This window comes from Nuphar pumila, chromosome 15, assembly GCF_984573655.1.
Source record: "Nuphar pumila chromosome 15, dmNupPumi1.hap1.1, whole genome shotgun sequence".
In the NCBI taxonomy this organism is placed as follows: Eukaryota; Viridiplantae; Streptophyta; class Magnoliopsida; order Nymphaeales; family Nymphaeaceae; genus Nuphar; species Nuphar pumila.
In genome coordinates this window covers 57,905,838-57,923,959 of record NC_143263.1, presented here as the reverse complement: position 1 = coordinate 57,923,959, position 18,122 = coordinate 57,905,838, and the positions used below count along the sequence as shown (strand labels likewise).

At 39.0% G+C, this 18,122-nt stretch overlaps 1 protein-coding gene across 1 annotated transcript in view; it reads left to right on the top strand.

The window, feature by feature from the left end:
• Positions 1–6,632: 6,632 nt before the first annotated feature.
• LOC149815424 (elongation factor Tu, mitochondrial-like) overlaps positions 6,633–18,122 on the top strand; it is a 66,675-nt gene continuing 55,185 nt past the window's right edge. Inside the window, exons 1-4 of the mRNA XM_089989129.1 lie at positions 6,633–6,902; positions 8,417–8,492; positions 8,664–8,756; positions 8,888–8,962. Coding sequence (XP_089845255.1) covers positions 6,715–6,902; positions 8,417–8,492; positions 8,664–8,756; positions 8,888–8,962 — 432 coding nt within the window. The 5' untranslated portion in view covers positions 6,633–6,714. The remainder of the gene's footprint in view (positions 6,903–8,416; positions 8,493–8,663; positions 8,757–8,887; positions 8,963–18,122) is intronic.

Genomic DNA, 18,122 nt, shown 5'->3' with positions numbered 1-18,122 from the left:
GGTCTATGCCTGTGCGTACCCACCGGGTAAGAGTAAGATAAGCATTAAATAATTTAAGTTGACTAGAAACTTATCTCTGAAGAATTACATTCTGTTGAGTTGACTTTAGTAAAACTTGTGGAATCTACAGCTTGTATTAATGTGAATAAATATACCTCTAGTTCAGTCATCCTTTGCACTGTATCATGAATTAGAAAGCATAATCATCTTCTTAGAATGTTATAAACTTTCATGCTAGTTATATCTGCAGTACTTGCACATATTTGTACACAGGTCACTGAGCACCACATATAAATATAATGCTTCTTATGCAGACAGGGGAGTCTGACCCTTCTGCTTTAAATGTTTTTCAGGTAGCAACTAATTGGAGCATCGGGGTGTCGTTTTGGATAAAGCCAAGAGATCTCATTTATTCAGTATTTTATGTTTAAACTCTGATTAGTAGATTTATAATTCTGTTATGGGATGTAATTAATGACATTAATGTTTCAATTAATGAATGGTATGTTTAGTACTTCTCTGTTTTACCCTGTAATGCTCCCGACTTGTGTTTTTCGCACTTTCGCTATATATAAAAAAAAAAAATGACTCCAAAATTTTCACTATAAAAAGTTGGGGCGTTACAATAGGAGTCATATGAGCAACAGTTGGTAGAGCGATATGACGATGACTCCACTCAGCATCCACCTTTTGATCCTGCAACATAGGTGACTGCAACGGGTGAACCCAAAAAGGGTCGTGTGTTCAGGTTTGGGAGTAATATAAACACCTCACCAATCGTTGCTTCATCTAGTCATGACTCACAGAGTTCTCCCGTCAGCATCAGCTCCAAGCATCCAACTGACCCGCCTAATTCTTGGGATGGTGTATGCCATCTCGTTAAGGACACAATGCGTGACTACTTATATGAAGCAATTTTCGACGTTGTTCGTAATGAGTTAAGCAATTTTTTTCAGAACAGGAGAACTTCGTCTTCAGATGAATCTCATGTATGAAAGTTTCATGTTATGTATTGTATGTTGTTAGATTTCATGTTACTTTAATTGCCTTAACTTAGGTGCATTGCATATAATTTATTTCAGTATATTTTGTTTATCAATACTAACTTTTCTTTTCTCTTATAGGTTGCTGGCGCTAATCAGCGTAGTGGAGCTGAAGGTGCAGATCGAGACAATGAAGAAGAGGACACACAGAATCTTGGTGATGATTAGATTCATATGTTGCATTTGTTGTACCTTCTTTTTGTTTAAAAAATTTAAATGTTCAATTATAAATAATTAGAACTTGCAAATTTTATAGTGGATCGATTATTTGTTTTAGTTTCCTTTTATATGTGTTTTGATGTGTACTTTGTATGTTATTCAAAGAAAATATAAATTGTACAAGAAATACAAATTGTATTACGAGAAATTTTTTCTCGATATTTATGTTTTAAACAAATTTTTTTATTTTTTTCCCTTTTTTGCGACGGATTAGCTATGAAAATATCTGTCGCTATTTGGTACCGCCATTCAATTTAGCGATGGATTAGGGACAGATTTAATTCATCACTATTTACTAGCTGGTCAATGTTTTTATGACGGATCTTAGTTTGTCGCTGAGTTCGTCGCTATATTAGCGACAAATATTAATCCGTCGTGAAACAAAAATCTTTGTATAGTAATGATAGCTTTGCGACGAAACTTGTCATTCGCTAAGTCGTCATAAATTAGCGACAAAATGGCCACCGATAGTTTCCGTCGCTACTTAGCGACTATAATTTTGCGATGAAAGCTATCTGTCGTTACTCCGACGCTAAACACTTTAGCGACAGATTAATGAGGGAGTAGGGTCGTCGCTGATTCACAGATTTCTTGTAGTGAAATAGGTCAAAGTTTCATTCGACCATTGCAACATACTTTATATGTGCATGCTTTTTCAATTAATTAAGATATACTAGACTATGACAACTGAAATTATTCTTATTTATTTTCTCAAATTAGCATAAATAAGTCTGTCTCATAACTATGATATGCATTCTTGCATTTATGTAAGCATTTGGTCCATTCTTATAACCATAATATGCTCATTGATATTTTTATCAAATAAAAATATGTCATTTCTTTTGGCCTTTTCAGTGTGACACAAACACGCATACACCTCACATGCATTTAAAATCAAGTCAATGACTTGAATTATCAGATCAATCACATGAACCTATACATGTTTTTTTTATTCACATGTATGCTCTTATGCAGTGACATATGTAAACATTAGAATTTCTACATGTTTAATTATATATGTTTATGTATATGATAAACATGATTCTATAAATTTAATGCATTTTTTATCTTTATTATTTAAATTCATATGATACAATAAAAGATATAGCCGGCCAGAAACAATCATATTTATTATTCTATGTATTTTATTTTTTTCTACAACATTACAAATATCATCCAACCATGGGGGTAAAGTTCTTTTTTGGGGTGCCTAGCAACTTAGCAATGCAAAAGACCATTAATGTGCCATAGAAGAATTATAGACATCTTTTGATGCTTTCTATATGTGAAATTTGTTCGATCATTTTATTGTAGATGCTAACTGAAACACTTATGTTGTCCCTCAAGGAGATGAACATTGGGTCAACTAGTGATCCAACCTCGGGTTCACAGGAAAAGTTATCTAATGCATTGCAGCTTGACAACTCGCAGTCGGCTACAGAAAACATGCCACATTCTGAAGAGCCTTTCATTGAGAGAACAACTTGTGATGATGGCAATCATTGTGCGGCCCTTGCCGAGTCTGAGTCAAGCTCATCTTCCAAACCAGCAAGCCAGAGCACAACCCCGAATACTGAGCCATCAACTGCCACTGATCAGACTCATGACCCCATGCCAGCCAAGTTAAGCTCATCTTCAGAATCAACAAGTGAAACAGCAGAGCGTGATCAGTTATCTGCTGGGGTCTTGTGCAATGGTGATAAACCAACGATGCTACCAGTAGGGGTGCAGATGCCAATGCTTCGGTACCAAAGAAAGATGGCTTCGTTCAACGGTTCGGGCTAAACTTGTTAAGGAACAGTGGTGGTAAATGATCAATGGGATCGGATGGACTGCTTCTGCTTGGTGAATCAGTTCTATATATTTGTATAGATTTCTTTGCCCTCCTTGGTTTACAAATTGTGTGCATACAACTCTTAGGTGCATGAGAAACAGCTGTTCAATGGCAGAAGCTGGCGAAGAATGCAAATCTGACATGTACACATGCATGCTGTGACTCGCAACTAGCACTCAAATTGTCATTTATTTTTGAGGAACATGCAGATCAGGGAGGGTGTGCCATCAACGGAATGATACAAGTTTCTCTAGTTGCAGACGGATGTTTACACATGCATCAATTTGTGCATTGACGTATATGACAAGCTACAATATGGTGTTGAGGAAAGAGCCTGCTGCGGTTGAATGCTGCAACCAAATAGTTTGTTCCTGTGTCCTTTGATCATGCTATGCAGCAGTATGAATGCATTACGTGTATATGCTGCTTCTGCCAGCAGGTCCGTATGCATGTGTATGCAACTGTTTCTGCCATTGTTAATAGTGCATTGTAATTCTTCCATTAGCATATGTTTTATCTGACAGATACGTTTGTTGATCAACATGACAACGTCGCATTGGTGAGTCAGTACCTAATCTGGCTGGAGGTGAGCCAGTAATGGTGGCCCTAGGAGAGGCAATGAAGCTTGATTGAGATTGTGCTATTGTTTGTCTCATATGGAGCCTGGAACTTATTGGACCCATGTCCATCAATGCAATTATGCAAGTCCAAGCCTGGGCTAGGTTTCAGTTTCCACCCAGGCCAGACTAGACTGAAAACAATCCAAATATGAGTCATTTTTTGGTCAGGTGTTTCGAGCCCGGTGGTGTTAAGTACCTATGCCTCGAGGCATGAAGCGTACGCCTCAGGGGTTGAGGTGCTCCTTCATGCCTCAAGGCGCATCACAGAAGCGTAGGTGGTTCTGAAGCGTGCGATTCAGGTCCTTAAGAGTATGCCTCCCACGAGACATAAGATTGTGTCATATTGAATATATGACCCAAGGGACGACAAGGAGATGGGTCAATTAAAGAGTTTAGTATATGAAATCTCACAGTGTCTCCTCACCATTAGATGAGGGTTACAAAGAGGAATATGTTTTGTAGTATATTTAGCACCAAATGTGGCCATTTTATGATATTGAATATGACTGGATCTATTACCAAGAGATTAAACGATTTCAAGACAATGGCAGTTAGGGATGGCAGTGGACCAGGGGAAAACGGGGCCCCACCCCCTTCTTGCCCTGCTTGGACCGGGGATGAAGGACATGAAACGGAGATGGAAGCGGGGATGAAGGTTAAGATCAAAACCCGTGCGGTGATGGAGGCGGGGATGGACTTACACTTTCCCCTGCCCTGCCTCATCTTCGTCCCGACCTTGCCCCGCCCCACCCCATCCATCCCCACTCTTTCTTTAGGGATGGCAATGGACCGAGGAAAAATGGGGCCCCACCCTTCTTCACCTCCATTTGGATTGGGGATGGAGGACATGAAACCAAGATGGGGTTAAAATTCAAACCCGTGTCCAGATTTTGAGACGGGTGAGGGTGGAGACCTTGTCCCCCAGCCCGGTCCACTGCCATCCCTTATGGCAGTCACATTGGATTCTCTCGAAATTGTATTGCATAATTCTAATTTTCTGTTATTAAAGTTGTGTATTCGTACGGGCTACTTATGGCAAGATGTTCAATTAGTTGTTTATTTTTGTTTGTTTTTCTTATCTTGTGGTGGTAGTAGTTGTGATACTTCCGCTTCAACGCGCCTTGATACTTAGGCTTCGCTTTGAGGAGGTTGTAACGCTTGGCCTCACCTCAAAGTCTCTAACAACCTTGGTGTTGCCTATCCAACTGTGAATTGCACCCTCAAAATGAATCTCCTAATTTCTTAAGCGGATAAGGTCTAACGGGATTTCTACTGTAAACCCTAAAACCAGGAATAATTGTAGTAGTCTACAATATGTTTAGACAGGTAAAATATATATTTTTTTTTGCTAAGCTGATACCATTGACATAGACAATACTAGAGTAGCCATTTTCCTGCCGGTGAATGGCTGAAAAACCTTTTTGTTAACCATATTTTGTAACCAAAAAATCTGTTGTGGTTCTGGTGGTTCGTGCTCTTGCTTGTGTGAATCTAACCACAGTTGGATACTTTCATTCAGATATGTTCAGCATGATTTGTTTACTATGATCATCATCAACCAATATACCGTGAGATTCGGTTTGAGATTCATTTTTCAATACTGAAAAATCGAGGGCTCACAATTAAAAACATTATGTAGTCAAATTTAACTTCTTTTTGGCTAGGCTAAGCGACGTCCCTTCCATCACCCAGCACACATTGACAGGCCCTGCAGTTGGTAAATCTCTGAGATCAGGGAGTACATTTAGCTTCAACCTTGTGGCAAGGGACGCTCTCTTGTGGGTTTTGAACTGTGGACAACTCATAACAGGTGACAAATCATTGTTGCCCTTAACCAGGAAGGCAGAACCATTATGGGCAGTCAAATTCAGCTCATAAAAATAAATGAAACTTGTTAAACATGATCCAGAAATTAGTTTTTGCTTTTGAAGATTAGATCTCAGGAATGTACCATAATAAAATTTTTATTTTTATTTTAAAGGCAAGCTGAGGTTAGACAGTTATTATTCAAGGTACCACTGGGGTTTGAATCTGCAACGTCCAACAACAAGGATACATGCACTGACAGATCCTACCAACCACACGGAGCCCCGTTGGTAATGTACCACAATATGTTACGGTTCTTTTCCATGATTCACCATTGACCCACAAGAAAGCATGCCTAACAAGGGAAAATGGATCTTAACCGGATCCTAGGATCTCAAATAAGTAGTCCAGATCCGAGCGACCTGGACTTGGACCTCTTACCACCTTTTGCATTCTGACGGATCACCTGATCAGATCTTACAAGACTCAGATATTTGTTGTTTCTAGATCTTACCACCTTGACTGGGACCTCTTACCTCGTTTTTGTCTAAGCTAGTTTGGAGCAGTCACAAATCTCATTACCGGGATTTTATCTACAAAGTAAAAATATCATGACAAACTAAAAAAAAAGATTGTTTTTTCTCAGAAAAAAACGAGAAAATGTCAGTATATTTAAATTATAAAAATATACAAGAAATATATAAAATATTAATAATTTTAAAATTACATAAATATATTTAAAAATACAAATACCATAATAATTTAAAAATACAAATACCATAATAATTTAAAAATAGGGAATATTTGCTAAATAGTTCATTTTTCATGATTATATAGGTTTTTGAAATTTCACGATAAACCTGGAGATTTTTGAAAAATGGCCAATATAACTATGGTTTGGATCAAACTCTGACCCGGTATACGACCCCCAGATCCGACACGTTGGCAGCGTAGTAGCAGCGCCCATCTACGAGGGCATTCGTGTTCTTAACGGAAGAAATCTAGGGCAATTTCGTCATTTCATATCTCCACTAAAACTCTTCCTCTATTCCTCTACCAGCTACTTGCTACAAACGTCTAAAACCCTTCCCCACTCTCTCTCCATTGATCTACATGGAGCTACTTTCTTCCGATTTGTAGAGGTTCTGGTTTTCCATCTTCCTTCCTCCACTAGCTTCTCTCTCTCTCTCTCATGGCGTCCTCGTTGCTTAGAAGCCATTCGACCAAGCGCCTCATCGGTTTCTCTTCTCCACTTTATTCCTGTTGCAGAGGCGAGTTCGTGAACCCCAATTTCGTAGGCAATTTACAGAATGGGGGTTGGAACGTCGATTCCATTGGTGGGTCTTGGTGGAGCCGGTCGATGGCGACGTTTACGCGCACGTAAGCTAGTGTTCTGTTTGATTTCTTTGTTTATTTTGATTTTGTGACCATTAGATTGTTTCCGAGATGATTGTGGTGTTCATTCGTTTTGATGATCTCGAATTTTCCTATCAATTTTATTGTGAATGACTGTGTAAAGTACTCATCAGTAGTAAAAAAAATGTGTGGTTACATCCTCTTTCAATCTTTTAGCTTCTGATTAGTCTCCCATATCGACCGATAAACTGTCCTTGTGTCGGCATTCTGCGGGATTAAGAATTAGGAAGTACGAACTGGTGGTTTCTTGCCAATTTGACCGATCATTTTGAGCAAGATGCGGCAGCTGTTGATTGGAGCAGGCATATCATTTCTTTTTCGTTCCAATTGGCGGCAGACATGTCAATGCCATGAATTTGTTCAGTGTCCCCTGAGTTAGAAGTAACTCTGGAGTTCGGTGTGTGATGGTGATAGTAGAGTGGGCTTCCTGGCTAGAATGCATCGATTTTCAGCAGATGTCCCTACTATTCATGACAATGGTTTTTTATGGACTGTTGATGGCTTTGTTTCCTGGTTATTGCCTTCTATTTTGTATCCTCTGTTAAATTTCTTCATGGTATTTGTGTCGGAGGATTAGTGGTCACTCATTCAATTTGTGCTTTTCAGTTTTGACTACTAAAAAGTAATGGTTTATCTTTCGAATTGGAAATTGGGAGTACAGTTGAACCATGTTTGCTTGGCTCTTATAGACTTATAGTGTTCGTTAATTTGGGAAGCCTTCGGTATGGGACAGGGGGAACATAGACACCGAGATAATCTTTGATGTGTTTATTCTAAAACTAGGCTGTGGATATGGATTCTTATCTTTCTGGTGAATCTGGCCCATTTCCTTCAGATGTTTCATGGCTAGAATGTTATATTTGTAAAAAAGAATGTTAAATTGCACTGAAAGTATTGCATATGGTTAAAATCTGTGTTTGGTATAGCCATATCATAGAATTTCATTGGTAATGTTTAAGAATATTCAGTTGGCATAGACCATTATAAATTGGTCAAACGATTTGTATTTGTATCTATCCAAATGTTTGCTTTTGGAAATATGAATTGTCCTTCACTTATTTTTGAAGATATTGTTATGTAATATTTGATTAATGTTGTCCATTTGCTAGTCATTTGTAATAGCTTGATGCAATTTTATCCACTGCACTGTTTCTTGATGAAGAAGCATTCTAACAAACACATAGGTGTGCTTTGGTATAGAAGTAAAAACATCATGTCTCGTCCTCTTTCTTTGCTTTATTTTTGTGTTATGAATCTCAGAAACTATTCTGTGTGACATGTTCAATGAGGAATGATTACACAGAGCCCTTTAGACCATGTTGATAATCATCTAGTGGCATTAATTGTGTATGTGGTTGGATTTCTTTATCTTGTCTCCAGAATAATTGATTATATGAGTGATAGTAGTTAGCTTATCACTAAAATAGTAAAATTACTATGTTCTGTTTCTCATATATATTCATTTGGCATTGGTATAGGAAGCCTCATGTGAATGTTGGGACCATTGGTCATGTTGATCATGGGAAAACTACTCTCACAGCTGCAATCACAAAGGTTAGATCATCTTTGCCTTTTTCCCATTGGTGTCTTAATTGTATGACTCTTCTCCTATTTTTACATGGTCAGTTACTTCACAGGCTCGAGTTGGCTATTAGTATACAATCTTTGAGGAAATTTTATATGGTTGTCTTTGATCTCTTCAGAATCCGCTCTTCGCTGTCTCAGGTGTTGGCAGAAGAGGGAAAGGCTAAGGCTGTTGCATTTGATGAGATTGATAAGGCACCAGAGGAGAAAGCTAGAGGAATTACCATTGCAACGGTCTAAATATCATCACCACCATCATGCTGTTTTTGTTTGTTATCCAGTTTGGGCTTATGAACTTTTTGGATTATTACTGAAAACACTTCCCTTCTTGTCTTGAATTGAAAACTAAGGTTTTGATGCTGCAGGCTCATGTTGAATATGAAACTGCAAAGCGCCATTATGCACATGTAGATTGCCCTGGACATGCTGATTACGTAAAAGTATGCTTGCCTTTAGTTGCAGCTCATAGTTTTCCCTTATTTCAATTCGTAATTTGCAATGCAATCTCAACAGATGATGATGGTGGTGGTTGTGGTTGTTATTCTTGTCGCAGAAAGTTAGGGCATGGATGGTTTTGTGAAGTATAGATTTATGTTAGTGTTTTTAATGTGTGAAAATCCTAAAGGAAAGAAAGTTGATTGGGAATTCTGATGTCTAGCTTGCATAGGTCGCTTAGGCAGTTGGGGAGGCAGCATTTGGTGACTTGTCATTTAGAAGCGAGAAGGATTGGAAAATTAAAAATAGGAAAAGCCCTGTTATCTTTTTGTCAGATTGATCTTATGCACAATTTTATTTTTGTAGAATGAGATGGGATGTACAACCACCTGTGAGTGTAGAGAGAGAGAGAGAGAGAGACGGCTGCACAATAGAACTCGTTAAACCTGATTAGGGCTTCTCTCTATATTAAATAGAGAGAGGCAAAAAAGAAAAATTACATCTAAGTCCTTATGAGAATAAAATTTCAGAAAACCTCTAATATAAGAGAACTTAACCTAAAAACCACCTATTCTCAACACTCCCCTCAAGCTGGAGCATAGATATCAATCATGCTCAGCTTGTCACAACATTTGGAGAAATTTGGCCTAGCAAGAGGCTTTGTAAACATATCTGCAACTTGGTCTTCAGACTTTAGGTATTTTGTAGTGATATGACCAGCTTGAATCATATCTCTTACATAGTGGCAATCAACCTCAATGTGCTTTGTTCTCTCATGAAAGACAAGATTGTTTGCTATATATGTTGCCGCTTTGTTATCGCACATCATGGTCATTGGAGAGGAAACCTTCACGTGGAGATCATGAAGAACAGTGCGAACCCATATCAATTCAGCAGCTGTTTGGGCCATAGCCCGATATTCTGATTCTGCACTCGACCTGGAAACCACATTTTGTTTCTTACTTCTCCATGAAATCAAGTTGTCTCCCAAAAACACACAGAATCCTGTGGTAGACTTTCTATCTACTACAGATCCAGCATAGTCAGCATCAGAATAGGCTACTATCTCCAAAGTTCCACCTTTCCTGAACAATAACCCCTTTCCAGGAGAGGATTTTAGATATCTGAGAATCATTATGGCTGCATTCCAGTGTACCTCAGTTGGTTTGTCCATGAACTGGCTAACTTTGCTTACTGCTAAAGCAATATCCGGTCTGGTCACAGTTACATATAATAACTTTCAAACACATCCAAATATTTTTTGGTGAGAAAGAAAAAAGTGGGGCATTAGGTTTTAGGATATGTAATGGAATTTGATCACCCACAGAAGACGAAGGCATGCGGTTGATCAGATAGCAAGCAATGGTAATCGCATCATCACCCCAGTATAACGCAGGAACTATGTCACAGGGATTCGGCTAGCAGGGTGCCGCACCCGCGTCGACGCGACTCGACGCGAGTGCGGCACCGGGTGCGGTCAACCCGATCCTGGGTGCGCTGACCGCACCCAGGATCATTTAGGTCCATGGGCTGCGATTTTTTTTTTTTAAAAAATTACAGACAGTGCTGACAGACAGCTGCTGTCTGTTAGGGCTGCGATTTTTTTTTTTAAAAAATTCTGCTGACAGACAACAACTGTCTGTCAGCTGCGATTTTTTTTTTTTAAAAAATTCTGCTGGCAGACAGCAGCTGTCTGTCAGCTGCGATTTTTTTTTTTTTAAAAATTCTGCTGACAGACAGCAGCTGCTGACAGCAGCTGTCAGCAAAAAGGGAACCCCCGACCCCCTTTATATATATATATTACATTTTTTCCCCTTCCGCACCCCCGCACCCGGGTTTTTTGGAAGTGCCGAATCCTCGCACCCACACCCGCACTCACACCCGCGCCCGCACCCGCGCCCGCACCCGCACCCATGTGACATAGCGCAGGAACATTGGATTGAATCATAATGGTCCTGGCAACATCAAGGAGGTGCCGATGTTTTCGCTCAGCCACCCCATTTTGTTGAGATGAATAGGCACAGGAAGTTTGGGGTTGGATGCCATGATCTTGGTAAAATTGTAACAGACCTTTTGATTTAAACTCGAGAGCATTATCAGTGCGAACAATCTTGACAATAGATTCAAACTGAGTTTTTATTTCAAGAATTAGGGATTTGATAAGACTTGGAACTTCAGATCGTTCTTTTATTAAAAATACCCATGATAACTTAGAGAAATCATCAACAATAACAAGATAATAACGACACTGAGTCCTAGTAGGAATCTTACTAGGACCCCATACATCTGCATGAAGAAGTTCAAAAACTTTATTACTAGATTGACTCTGACTCGAAGGGAACGAACTTCGATGATGCTTGCCCAACTGACATGCTTCACACTGAAATAATGTGGTGGAAAGAATATGAGGAAAGACCGACCGAAGCTTTGACAATGAAGGATGACCAAGACGACGATGCCACTGAACAGGACTAAATGAATGTTCCACTGCAGCATGAACAAAACCCATTGGATGATGTAGGTAGTAAATTCCATTTTCTTCATAGCCTCCACCAATCTTCTTCCCCGTCAGCAAATCCTGAAAATGACAACCCATTGGATCAAATATTACTTTACAGTTTTGTTCTTTTATAAGACAACTAACAGAAAGTAAACTTTGAGGAAAGTTTGGAGCATGAAGAGCATTTTTCAACTGTAATGAGGAAGATATAGAAATATTTCCTTGATCAACAACCGGGGAGGAGCTCCCATCGGCTAATGAGACTCCAAGTTGAGCCTTAATGACCTTTAGATCTGAAAAAACATGTGAATTTCCACACAAATGTCTGGATGCACCAGAGTCAATAACCCACTTACTATCATTCGGATGGAGATGATTTCCGGTTGAATAGGCAACCCCAGCTACAGGAGTGGTAGAACTCAAAGGTCGAAGAGCAATCAACTCATCATATTCCGCACGACTAAGGGTGATACTACTTTCATTTGCAGTGATATTCTCTTGTGCATTTGTTGCCTCAATAGTAGTAACATTTGCTTTAGGGGTATATGACTTTGATGAAGAAGAGATTGGCCGACCATGCTTATCCCAGCAACGATCTTCTAAATGTCCAGATTTTCCACAGAATGTACATTGAAGCTTTCTTCTGCCTCCCATACCACGTCCACGTCCTCTGATATTCTGAATATTTTCACGCCCATAACTAGATGGGACAACAAGAGCAGATGACTGAGTCACAGGCTGAGATTGTGGGAGAGAGATCGCAAGTCTACTCAGACGATTGTAAGCATCAGCAAGAGTGGGAACATCTGAACCAGTCAACATTTGAACTTTTGCAACAAAAAAATCTGAAGAAAGACCTGTAAGAAAACGAGCAACCATGGTTTGTTCTTGATGATCCTTTTGCTTCGAGCAACAAAGAGGCATTAAGTCTTTCAAACGCAGCTTTGACAGAGGCATAGTACTGGGCCAAGGTCTGATCTCCCTGTTGCAAGTTATATATTTCCTGTTCAACTTGCAGGATACGACTCACATTTGTTTCTTGTGAGTATGTATCACGAAGATTGTCCCATATTAGTTTGGCTGTATTATAGTAGATCAATCCATCTACAATATGGGGTTCGACACTATTCATGATCCATGACATAACTATGTCATTATCTTCATCCCAAGTAACATATTTTCCCAATTTCGCAATGGGTTCGCCTTCCAACAAAATATGTTTTCGACGATGTCCAGATACCGACAGCATAAAAGTTCTAGACCACCTGGCATAGTTGGTTTCATTCAACCTTACGGAAGAGCCATACGAGAAGGGGTTGGCAAAAGCCTTATACTCCCCAATATGTTCTATTTTGGAATCACATTTCGAAGTTTCAGCCATACTGAAGATAAAAAAAAACAGAATACCTCACTTGAACAGCAAGTGTTCAAGGGGAATTTTCAACTCAGCAGGAAACCACTCCTGCTATTTTCCACGACAGAAGAGTAACTTAAGCTACCATGCTTCCTTAAAAAAAAACTCAACACAACAGGGAGTCACTGAAAACCACATTCTGAAATAAACCAACCCACTAAAAACAACTAAAGTTCAATTGCTGTTGATACCACAGAAATCACGAACATTGCTGCACCCAAACACATCACGATAAATGATAGAATGCAGTCGCAAAACAAAATATTCACTACACCTGCTGTTCTCCAACATATAAGGCACGACATACAGTAAGTATCACAAGTAATCAGCACAGAAAAGAAAGTTGCATTCACGGCAGAATTCTGATCACACACAATCAGCACAGGCGAGAACTCAACAATCACGACAACACAGAAAAAAAATTTTCTGCTGCTCCCAAACAGCAGGAACACACCTCGACAAGAACTCAACAATCACGGCAACAAAAAAAAAAATTCTGTTACTCCCAACCATCAGGAATACCCCTCGACAACTCACGAACCCAAAAAAAAAATCACGTCATAGCAGAAACAAGTCTCGGCAACACTAGGTCGCAACAGGAAATCCAGATGAGGAGAACAAATTTAGATCTTCTCCTTAGATCTGACGACAGATATGGGTAACATCCCAAATCTGTGATCAGATCTTCCCCAGTCAACCACCACCGAACCTGATTTTAAGAAGTCGTAGGGTTGTTGCTCCTCGTTGATGAAAATCAGTCCCTGTTGATCACGCTCCTAAGATCGAGGGCTTTGATACCATGTAGAATGAGATGGGATGTACAACCACCTGTGAGTAGAGAGAGAGAGAGAGAGAGAGAGAGAGAGAGAGAGAGAGAGAGAGAGAGACGGCTGCACAATAGAACTCGTTAAACCTAATTAGGGCTTCTCTCTATATTAAATAGAGAGAGGCAAAAAAGAAAAATTACATCTAAGTCCTTATGAGAATAAAATTTCAGAAAACCTCTAATATAAGAGAACTTAACCTAAAAACCACCTATTCTCAACAATTTTCACGCATTTCCAAGTTGCAACTTTTCCTTTCCCATAGCCCTTAGCACTATATCATAACTCACCCCCGTACAGACACCTTATTGCCCATCCAACTAGTGGTGGCAAAACCTGGCACGACCCGCCAACCCGACCCGCCAACCCGCCTCTTAGGCGGGTTTAGGTTTGGCTTAAACTAACCTGTTTAATAAACGGGTCAACCCGCCTAACCCGTTTATTAAACGGGTCGGGTTCGTGTTAGGGGTATGCCAACCCGCCAACCCGGCTGACCCGTTTAATAAGTGGGTTAGGCTGGCGGGTCAACCCATTTACCCGAACCTGACCCACCAACCCGCCCGCCAACCCGTTTACCCGTTTAGGTATTGCATTTCTGTAAAACAATCCATTAAAAATTGGGACAACTTTGCATCTAGATGGTTCGATTTCCAGATCTGATGGTCTGTACCTACTACTACCTTTGTCTTGCTCAAGCAGTGAGTAGCAGTAGCAGTAGCGTCGATTGCAATAAAAAAGGAGCTGTCAGTGCATGTCTCCCTGTGGTGGGATGTTGCAGGTTTAAAAGCCCAATGGTGCGATTGAATAATAACTGCGGGTCTAAGAAAGGATACGAAAGCACTTTGATTGACGTGCCAAATCAACCTTCATTCTTAAAAGAAGGGGGATCGATGGTTTGGATCCCATCTAGATTGTTGGTTGCTATCCGGACGGCGTCAATCTCATTCCACATTAATGACGTAGTGTGTATTTTGGACGACGTCAATCTCATTCCACATTACGGACGACGTTTAAAATAATGTGCATTTTTTTTTCTTCAGTACGTTCCATTCAGGCATCAATAGTGAATCCGAACCAGACCCGCTAACCCGCCAACCCGTTTACCCGACCCAACCCGTTTATTAAATGGGTTAACAGTGTCGTGTCGGGTTACCCGTTTAATAAATGGGTTGGGTTCGTGTTTGCCACAGCTGACCTGTTTAATAAACGGGTCGGGTTCGTGTTGGGGTATGCTGACCCACCAACCCGACCCGATTGCCACCCCTACATCCAACTATGTTTTTTTTTCTTTTTGTGCTGTAATATTTATATAGTGACATTTGGAATCTAAGCTTAATATCCTTGGAACCAATCCGTTGCTTTGGCCACTTGATTTCTAGGTTATGCATGCTTTTCAGTGAAATATGAGTTGTACCATCTAACAATGGTTTTATAAGCTTCCTTTTCTTCCTAGACCCAGTTCATATCCAATTAAGTGAATAAAAACTTTAATTTCCTTGGTGATGCCCTCAACAAAGTTCTTTTGTCTTAATAAAATACTTTGAGTGGGAAGGATACATTTTACAGAAAAAGGTGTGCATATTCTTTGCTAATAAATATTTTGTTGCAACATAATTTCCAACAAATATTTTGTTGTTGTTTTGTTGTAACATAATTTCCTCATCCGCTGCAATAACATGGTCATCTTTTGTCCATCTTTCTTATCTGTCCACATAACAAATGAAAAGGAACTTTTGCATCTCGCTGCAAAATGAGACATTAATTAATTGTAGAAACCATCTTCGAAAAATAAATGACCCTCTTTTCCATACATTATTTTGCTAGGCATAAATGCTCGTATTGGCAATGGCCTCTTGTTCTAGTTTTCTTGATTCTTTTTCACCCTTCTGCAAAGAGGCTCTTTCATTCTCAGGATGATGTGAATCCTGGTTTTGGAACTGTTCAAGCAAAGATGCAGGCATTTGAAGTCAAATTCTGATATATTTGTGTGCTCTTTCTCACTTTCATTATTTGTGACTTCTGTTTTTTGCCTTTTAGCTTCCTTCCATTTATTATTGTTTGCATCAAGATTTTAAAACCCAGTGACTCGGGACTCGACTCGTTCTTTATTAACTCGTGATTCGGCGGGTCAAATCCGTGACTCAGATCGGGTTTTGTTAACTTTTGATTTTAAAAGAAAAACAATATATGAATTGTCATTTAAACATAAAAAGGTTTGTAGAATGACTTAATTACTAGTTTAATTGATTAATAAGTAAAATAACATTAAGTAAAACTATATCCAACTTATAATTACTCATCTATTAGCAAGAAATCGAACAACCAAGCAAAACAATAATTCAATAGAAACAAGCCCTAAAGTAAAGTTAAGTTAAAAACTTACAAAAGTAAGAGTAAAAATTAAAGTAAAGATAACCATACCTGAGCAATCTGCAATGCATTTCAACAATCAACTTTCGTTTTTCAGTTTTCACTTCAATTTGTACTCATATTGTATCATATGTAATCTGTAAATTTAATGAGTGACAACAATTTTATTTTTTTATGTACCAACTCTTAATATTTTGAAAATTTAGAAATCATCACATGATAAGCTAAAGATGTTGAGTAAAGTTGTAAACCATTCACCACAATCTAGTACAAACTGTACAAGTAAGAAATATAAAGTATAAAGTATAAGGCCCATGACCATATAACACAATTAATGTTAAAATGTAAACTGTAATATATATATTATTTAATATTATTATATTTTCTTTTTCTATATTTTCTTTTTAGCATCTAGTTCAATAGAAACTAGATATTTGATCCAATCAAGTTCCTGTTGGAACTTGACTGTGCAAATAGCTGTTGGACTGTAGTCCAACAGCTATAATAAATGTTGTTGGACTGTAGTCCAACAACTATAATAAGAGACGTTGGACTACAGTCCAACGTCTCTTTTGGAGAACTCAAAATGCGCTCTCCTCTCTCTTCTACTTTTTTGTATATATAGGGGTGAACCCCTTCAATGTAAATTACTATGCTTCTTAAGCATTTTGTTCATGAATAAAGTATTATTTATTTTTCAAGTGTTCTTCCTTTTATACCCTTTCAAGGGTCATGCTTGTAGTATCTCCAATAGACACTTGTTTGTGAGTTATTCGTGCATTTGTTGAAGACCACCATTTCATTACATGGTATCAGAGCTACGAAATCCTTAGATCTTGAAGTGCTTTCGCCTCGATTTCCGTGCCACATTTACAAAAGGTGTTTCATCACCTGTTCTTGGCTCAAGAAGATTTGTTTGAAGAAAGGCGAACTTGTGCTACAAAAAATTTTGGTTTTGTATCCTCTCTTATTCCCTTGTCTACTCTTTTTCTTTTCTTTTTATTTTTCTCTCTCTCTCTCGATTATGAAGCACCACATTTGGGGAAAAGGTTTATGGGGTATAGTGGATGGTTCCGATTTGGAACCTAAACTATCTCTTACCAAGAAAGAGGGTGATAAAGAGGTTCCTCTAACGGAAGAAGAGAAGAGTAAGGCATTAGCCACTTATGAAAAGAAATGGAAAGAGTGGAGGATAGGGCATGCAAAAATTATGTCATGGCTCATCAATAGCATATACATTAAAAAATGCTCTAGTCTAACCAAGTTTGAGCATGCCGATAAGGCTTGAGAATACCTCAAAAACATGTATTCCCTTAAAGATATTGCACATGTATGCAATTTACAAGACAAAGTTCGGACAATAACTCAAAAATATAAAACTATTCGAGAATATTATAATGAGTTGTCCGAACTTTGGGAAGAGTTGGCTCTTCTTGAGCCCAAATGACATTGTGCCGAAGATATCGAGCTTCGCCAAAAGCAACTCGATATGAAACATTTCTATCAATTTGTGAATGGTCTAAGGCCGGAGTTTGAATCCACCAAATCGGCCCTATTACATCGTGGAAAAATTCCTTCTATTGTTGATACTATAGAAGAGCTCACTATGGAAGAAAATAGACTTAGAAAAAGTACTCCAAAAGTTGATGATGACTCAGTTTTAGCTGTATCTAGACCGGGGAATCATACTCGTACTTACAAGCCGCCTCATTTTGGAAGGCAAAACGGCGACTTTGATAAAAGAAAAGTTATTTGTCATCATTGTCATGAACCGGGACACTATAGGCCTCAATGTCCAAAGTTAAAAAGAAGAGAAGAAAAAAGAGTTGCATCTGTTGAATCCGAGTCAAAAGATCAAGATGCACCTGTGTCTATGGCTCAACTGATGGAAATCCTTCAACCTCTTCTCAAACGGGTATCTTCCTCAACCGAAGCCTCAACTGGAGCGATAGTTGCATCTTTATCCGGTCTAGGTAACTTTCCTTGGCTTTTAGATTCTGGTGCTTCTTTTCACCATGGTTTTAAAACTCGCCGAGTCAACTCGGTGACTCGGCTCG